This window comes from Nicotiana tabacum, chromosome 8 (genome assembly GCF_000715075.1).
Source record: "Nicotiana tabacum cultivar K326 chromosome 8, ASM71507v2, whole genome shotgun sequence".
In the NCBI taxonomy this organism is placed as follows: Eukaryota; Viridiplantae; Streptophyta; class Magnoliopsida; order Solanales; family Solanaceae; genus Nicotiana; species Nicotiana tabacum.
The window spans coordinates 202,294,612-202,302,244 of record NC_134087.1 but is presented as its reverse complement, the minus strand read 5'-3'; the positions used below and the strand labels follow the sequence as shown (position 1 = coordinate 202,302,244).

The 7,633-nt window shown below is 37.3% G+C and overlaps 1 protein-coding gene across 3 annotated transcripts; it reads left to right on the top strand.

Moving 5' to 3' along the window:
• Positions 1 to 1,340: 1,340 nt before the first annotated feature.
• On the top strand, positions 1,341 to 7,147 carry LOC107776458 (putative glutamate carboxypeptidase LAMP1). Of its 3 annotated transcripts, none has more exons than XM_016596352.2 (13): positions 1,341 to 1,890; positions 3,299 to 3,813; positions 4,139 to 4,206; positions 4,509 to 4,590; positions 4,713 to 4,805; positions 4,926 to 5,078; positions 5,298 to 5,381; positions 5,515 to 5,602; positions 5,694 to 5,777; positions 6,186 to 6,274; positions 6,384 to 6,500; positions 6,671 to 6,790; positions 6,892 to 7,147. In XM_016596352.2, the coding sequence occupies exons 1-13, from the start codon at positions 1,470 to 1,472 to the stop codon at positions 7,072 to 7,074; spliced, it is 2,097 nt and encodes a 698-aa protein (XP_016451838.2). In that variant the 5' UTR covers positions 1,341 to 1,469; the 3' UTR covers positions 7,075 to 7,147. The 3 variants fall into 3 exon arrangements, with proteins under 3 accessions (XP_016451838.2, XP_016451841.2, XP_016451840.2); XM_016596355.2 differs by having other exon boundaries at positions 1,343 to 1,890; positions 6,225 to 6,274; XM_016596354.2 differs by having other exon boundaries at positions 1,345 to 1,890; positions 5,298 to 5,372.
• The last annotated feature ends 486 nt before the right edge of the window (positions 7,148 to 7,633 follow it).

The window sequence follows — 7,633 nt, the reverse complement described above, 5'->3', positions numbered from 1 at the left end:
GGCTACAAATAATTAAATGGCTAATATTGGTATATTTTGTGAATTGACCAATTTTTTAATAAGCTACTTATAAATGGACATAGCTGATATTTTCTCAAATGAAACATTATATTAAATTTCATGATATATTTTTTCTAATTTAGCTATAAATATCCTGATTAATTCTTATTGAATAGGAAAATTTTGATTTAATTCCTTATACCAAGATATATTAGTATTTAATTGTTATAAATAACAAAATAAGGGATCACAATCTAAGAAATCAAGGTGCAAATATTGTTACATATATAAAATACAATAACTATGACTATGTTTTTCTTTACAGATGTCGCCAAAGCACTGGCGGATCCAATGATAGCACGCATTATTTCGAACATAAGAACCTTATATATTTAAGAGTCTTTATATATTTAGCATTAGCGGATCCGCTCTCTCAACTCAAAACTCATAACGGCTAAATTTTGAATTTGCTATTGGACAGCTACCTTGTTACGATTTCACTCCAGTCACTAGTCATGCTTTAGCACCTCTTTCCTTGCGATTAAGGTAACGACTTCCGGCATGATCAGCTCCCATAGCACGCCCCTATTGCCACAGCTGTATATATAAGATTTTTGAGAATATGCCTGAACGACTGAAGCCTAGATCCAAGCGAAAGTGTAATGTGTTTGGGAACTCGAGATTGTAAATGAATTCAAGTACCATTTTGATATTACTAAAATGTTTCAATTTGTTAAGTTATCTCTTCACTGCCCGTAAATTCAGCAGCAGTTTAAAAGGTTGCCTTAAATGTGTAGTCGTGATAATGAATGAGCACCTGCCATAGTCCTATTATTCACCTCAGCTACTTCAAACAAAAGTTTTGGAATAAAGGACATGAAATATAGTAATGTTTACATCATTTGTAGGTCCATGCCTTGGCCCCTTTTGATAAACACACACACATACATACAACAATCCTAACATTTCTTTATGACATCTTCTGAAACTACCTTGAAAAGATAAACATCAATTAACCAAAAACAAAATAAAATTCTGGTGGAAGCTGATTCACTAAATAAAATAAATGGGAATATACCTATTAAACAGTGGCGGAATCAGTAATTCTAACAAGAGAATTCAAAAAAATACAACAATTATCATATATGGAATTTGAATCGGTACTTCTCTTATTTTAAGGGATTCAAAAATCATATATGTATATATATATATACAAAAGATTTATTTTTACTCTGTCAGTATAATTTTCCGACGAGTAATCAATCCAATGATCATTTCTATCCCTTTTGAGATGATTAAAATACCTAAAAAGCCCTCAAAAAAAAAAGTGTGACATTGAAAAACCACTACCACAAAAGAATCAACTTTCTTTCTCACTTCACCTTTACACCATTTCAGCAAAATATCAAGAATCCACAATCTCTACTCTGTGTAAAAATCTATTGGCAAATTCCAAGAACCTAATTCAAATGTATAATTTAGCAATTTACACTTTCATAGCCATAGCCACTTCTATTTCCTTTCTTTTCTTGTCTTCCCCTCCAAAATCCTACTATCACTCTTTATTCATATCTGATTCTTTATCTGATAATTCTTCTATAGCAAACAATCTTTACAGTTTAACTAAGAGACCTCATGTTGCTGGTTCTAAAGCTAATGCTGAAGCAGCAACTTATGTTTTATCAATTCTCAGTTCTTGCAACATAAAATCACATGTAACATCCTATGATGTTGCCTTAACTTATCCTGTCTCAAGGTCTTTAATTCTTACACCTTCATCTTCAGAAAAACCAATAAAATTTGGTCTTATTCAGGAGATTTATGAAAACGATCCATATGCAGATGTTGCAAATGAAGTTTTACCTACTTTCCATGCTTATGCAAGATCAGGTAATATTAGACTATGTTTCCAAATATTTGAAATTTTGGATTTTATTTTAATATATTCAGGTGTATTGTATTTCTCATGAATCTTGAAAATGAATTTGAGGAATTATTTTTATTCATTCTTGGTTTTGACAGCCCCTCGGGCAGGGACACACTACCCTACCCAGACTCCACTGACTAACAGGATTACACTGGGTTGTGGTTGTTGTTGTTGTCGTAGTCGTCTTGGTTTTGAAAAATACATTTTGCTTATTGAATGTCTTATGAAGGAGAGTCTTAGCGTAGCTAGTAAAGTTGTTGTAATGTGACCAGGATGTCACAAGTTCGAGCCATGGAAACAACCTCTTGCAGAAATATAGGATAAGGCTGCGTACAATAGACCCTTGTGGTCCGGCCCTTTCTCGAACCCCCTGCATAGTGTAAGCTTAGTGCACCGAGCTGCTTATTGATTTTTTAAGTTTTTTAAGAGGACTTAAGCCTATAATAGGGATGGTTTCTTTGGAAATCATTAGGAATTCAATTGAAAAACATTTGAGAGAGACATTGATTAGATGGCGAAATAATAGATTCAAGAAGAGAAGAGAAATATTCTTGAAGCTACCTTTTGTGTGGTTTAATTGAATACTGGAGATAGTGCTATTATTACTATTCTATTTGCTCGTGAAGTAGGCTTCAACTATCTTTAAGAAACATTGTTACGTGCTTCTGAGCCAAGCAAGTTCTATTTAGGTTCTCTAATAGTATCATAGATCATGGGTTCGAGCCGTGGAATCAAGGTAGGCTGTCTACATCATACCCCCTTGGGCTGCGGCCCTTCCTCGACCTTGCTCCAAGCAAGTTCTATTTAGGTTCTCTAATAGTATCATAGATCATGGGTTCGAGCCGTGGAATCAAGGTAGGTTGTCTACATCACACCCCCTTGGGCTGCGGCCCTTCCTCGACCTTGCTCCAAGCAAGTTCTATTTAGGTTCTCTAATAGTATCATAGATCATGGGTTCGAGCCGTGGAATCAAGGTAGGTTGTCTACATCACACCCCCTTGGGCTGCGGCCCTTCCTCGACCTTGCTCCAAGCAAGTTCTATTTAGGTTCTCTAATAGTATCATAGATCATGGGTTCGAGCCGTGGAATCAAGGTAGGTTGTCTACATCACACCCCCTTGGGCTGCGGCCCTTCCTCGACCTTGCTCCAAGCAAGTTCTATTTAGGTTCTCTAATAGTATTATAGGTCATGGGTTCGGGCCGTGGAATCAGGGTAGGCTGCCTACATTACATCCCCTTGGGCTGCGGCCCTTCCCCGGACCCTGCGTGAATGCGGGTGCTTTGTGCACCGGGTTGCCTTTTTTTATATTCTACAACTTGAAGATATTTCAGTTTAATAAATTTGAAGATTTTATTATCTTGGTATTAACAGGCACGGCAACTGGCCCAGTGGTATATGCAAATTATGGGCGCGTGGAGGACTATGCAACATTGTTCGAAATGGGAGTGAATGTATCTAATACTGTTGTATTAGCTAGATATGGAAAAATATACAGGGGGGACATTGTACATAATGCTTATGCTGCTGGTGCAATTGGAGTGTTAATCTTTACCGATAAAAAGGATTATGGTGGTGTAAAATGGTTTCCGGACGATAAGTGGATGCCTCCAAGTGGAGTTCAAGTGGGATCAGTGTATGACGGAACGGGTGATCCAACAACACCAGGTTGGCCTAGTACTGGAGAATGTGAGAGATTAACAAATGAGGAAGTGGATGATTCAGGGAATGTACCATTGATACCTTCATTGCCGATTTCTTCGGCTGATGGAGATGCAATCATAAGGACTATTGGTGGAAAAGAAGCAAATGTGGATTGGCAAGGAGGAAAAGAAAGCCCTATTTATCGAGTAGGTCCAGGACCTGCAATTGCAAACCTCTCTTATGAAGTAAGTATGAGAAAGACTAAGGTTTTGTAAGTCATTATCATACTTAATTGTTATTTGTATATGTTGTGTTTCGTATGTACTAGGGAGTATGGTGGGATGGACCTGATCCTTCCATCTTTAACCAGAGGTGTCAGGTTCGAGCCTTGGAAATAGAGAAACTCCTGGTAGGGAACAGTTCCCCTTTACTGGGCCATGTGTGGCACGAATCTGAATTAGTCGGCCAATGAGTTTCTAATACCGGATGGTTTATCCTTCCTTTAGAAAGCAACATGAGTGCTAGTCTATAAATCAATTTGGGATTGTTGAATGGATGTAAGTTTTGCAGGGACAACAAGTCATAAGCACAATTCAAAATGTTATTGGAGTTATAGAAGGAGAAGAAGAACCTGATCGGTACGCCTCTAACTTACACTTTTCATGAGTTAGTTGACTTCAGTACATCCTGGAAATGCATAATATTTATTCAGTATTAAAGAAACTGGCCTGTTTGAATAGGACAGAATGAATGAATAGAATTAATTTATAATTGACCCCAACTGCGTAGTGGATCGACTGATTGATGAGTTAGCTGATCCATGTGCAAGCATCCACAAAGAAGATAAAATACTACCATAAAACAAAGGAAAATTTATAAAACGCGGCCAAAACTATCTGCTAGGAAATGTTTGTGTCGCTTAAGGGAAGATTTTTTCCAGGTTTGTTATACTAGGTAATCATCGTGATGCATGGACATTTGGAGCTGTTGATCCCAATAGTGGCACAGCAGCCCTACTCGAGGTATTATTTCTCAATAAAACTTACGCTATCGTTTACCTAAAATGTCAAGGATATATATTTCATGCATCCAAATATGTATATACATATATAACAGATTACCTTATTTGCTTTTGAGAATACAGATTGCCCAAAGGCTAGAAAAGCTGCAAAAAAAAGGGTGGAGACCGCGAAGAACAATCGTGTTATGCAACTGGGATGCTGAGGAATATGGCCTGGTGACTCTTTATCTCTTCTCTTAGATACATACACAAGCATATTTATATTCAAAAATAAAGCGTTCACCTCACAAGAACAAACACGGAATTCAGTAAATTTTAACAAATTGCTCATTTCAGATAGGTTCAACAGAATGGGTTGAAGAAAATAGGGAATTGCTAGCTTCAAGGGTGATTGCATACTTGAACGTCGATTGTGCAGTTCAAGCGGGACATTTTCGAGCGTCTGCAACCCCACAGCTTGATGAACTAATCATACAAGTTGCTCAGCAGGTATCTCCTGATTAGCCCCAAAAGAAAAAATGTCAAGCAAACTAATACTATAATACGATGCCTATTTTACTGTCACTGATCTATATCTTATCTTGAAATCAAGAAATCCCAAAAACATGCAAGTAATTGCTGATCATTTTGAACCTATTTTGTTATATGCAAGTTGCAACTAGTTATTGTAACCTCTGACTCATCTTAGACTGAACTTCTTTCTGTAAGGTACAAGATCCTGATAACTCCTCACAAACTATCTATCAATCCTGGCTTGGCTCTGGCAACGATACAACAGTACAGGTGAGAATGGTAATAATGCTTACGTTTAGACACCATCTTAAGTGGAAAGACATCTTAATCTGGACCTAAATGTTCGAACAAAGAAACTTACAACTCTGACGAAAGCAGGTAAGACTAATCCAGATTATTTTTTTTAATGAAGCTCGGGAGATTAGGAGGAGCTGGATCGGATTACGCGGCATTTGTTCAACACATTGGCATCCCAGCACTTGACCTGTCTTTTGGCAATGGTAACAAATATATTAGTTCCCTTTAACTTAAGCATAGCCATATCGTCGAGCCATCTACAAATTTTTAAGTACATTCACCATTTGATTGCAGGTTACCCAGTCTACCACTCAATGTATGATGACTTTGTATGGATGAAGAAATTTGGAGATCCAATGTTTCATAGGCACGTAGCAGGTTTGTTATGCCTTTTCCCAAATTAACTTGTGTTGCAAATGTGTGGTATTCCCAAATTATCCATATTATCCGTCATTCGAACCATTTTTTATTCTTATCAAATATAGTAGTTTTCTATCGCTTCATGTTGTTCCTTTCGCCTTGTTCTCTTTTATCTTGTTCTCGCTACTGCTCTATTTTCATTTTTTCTCGTGCCGAGGATCTACTGGGAACAGTCTCTCTACATTCACTGTAGGAGTAAGGTCTGGGTAGTATCTACCCTCCCTAGACCCCATTTGTGGGATTATACTATGTTTGTTGTTGTTGTTGTTGTTGTTGTTGTTGTTGTTGTGTATCAAATATGAGTGGGTCGGCCTTTATCCGACCCGGCCTGCCTGTTTGCTACCCCTATGTACTATATTTTTACAGTGGCAAGTGTTTGGGGTTTATTAGCACTTCGGCTTGCAGATGATGAAGTTTTGCCTTTTAATTACCTAACCTACGCGTATGAGCTCCAGGTAGGAGTAAAGAGCTTTGGATTCTTTCTCTATAGCAAATTCATTACTACCTTGTTCTTTTAGCTACAACTAAAATGCAACCTAATGTTAGCAATATTCATTGAAACAGAAAAGTGCAGAACAGTTGGAAGCTGAAATATCAGTAAATGGCATCAAACTTGTTCCCTTGTATGCTTCTATTGAGAAACTCCGAAAAGCAGCCATTAAAATTGAGGACGACATAAAGGTACAAAAAGAGTTCTACTATAGAGATCAATGTAATGCATTAACATTCTAATATAGTTAATTCAAGTGTGCTCTTTCTAACAGCTTAAGATTTTAGATGAGATAGATCACACAATTCAACAATAATAGTTAAACTGCAAGCGTGGAGTTGACAAACACATTGAATTGTAGGCACTCAAAGCAAAAAGAAGTTGGGAATCAGTGAGAGAGTTGAACGACAGACTAATAATGACAGAACGAGCATTCACAGACAAAGACGGGCTTTCCTCAAGAACATGGTATAAACATTTGGTAAGTCTCATTTCAACCTTGCTCCCATACTAAATGATATAACATAGTTATCCATCTCATGACATATACATTGGACTTAATTACTGCAATTTTTCACTCAGATTTATGCACCAGCAAGGCAGGACGATTATGGATCTAACTCTTTCCCCGGTGTATCTGATGCTATTGAGAAAGCCAAGAGCCTGAAATCTACAGACTCGTGGCGTTCTGTACAACATGAAGTTTGGCGAGTTGCTCGTGCCATCACACAAGCATCACTAGTCCTTAGTGGTCGACTACCGTGAATCTTTGTATTATCAATCACAATGTTATTATGTTCAAAAATAAATGAAGCAAGTGGTAGATATGGTTTCACTTTCACAAGCCTATTTTTAGCAAGTTGTGAAATTTCACTATCAAACGTGGATTCGTATTGAAGAACTTGCTGATAGAAAATGAAATATTTAAGGGTTGATTTCATTCTTAAACACTTAAAAGGCAGCCCGATGCACAAAGAATCTCGCGTTCACGCAAGATCCGTGGAAGGACCACAAATCGCAAGAAGTGTGATGTAAGCAGCCTACCTCAACGCAAGTGTTTGTGACTGATTCCACAGCTCGAACTCGTGACCTATAGGTCACATGGAGACAATTTTACCGTTAATACAAGATTCCCCTTCAAACACTTAACTACCAATAAAATCAATTTGCTAGTGCTTTTGTACGAAGAAGTTTGTTTTCTATTAAAAAAAAAAAAAAAAAAAAAATCTGACAGGATAAACGAGAGCATAATGTGTCAATTACGACTTGGAGATTTGAAGGGTAGGGTAAGTTTGCAGGATTTTACAGCTGAGTAACTACCATT

Coding starts and splice junctions, on each gene's coding strand:
- LOC107776458 (XM_016596352.2), top strand. CDS start 1,470: ATGTATAATTTAGCAATTTACACTTTCATAGCCATAGCCACTTCTATT. Junction 5,079..5,297: donor TCATACAAGTTGCTCAGCAG/GTATCTCCTGAT, acceptor TCTTTCTGTAAG/GTACAAGATCCTGATAACTC. Junction 6,275..6,383: donor CCTACGCGTATGAGCTCCAG/GTAGGAGTAAAG, acceptor TCATTGAAACAG/AAAAGTGCAGAACAGTTGGA.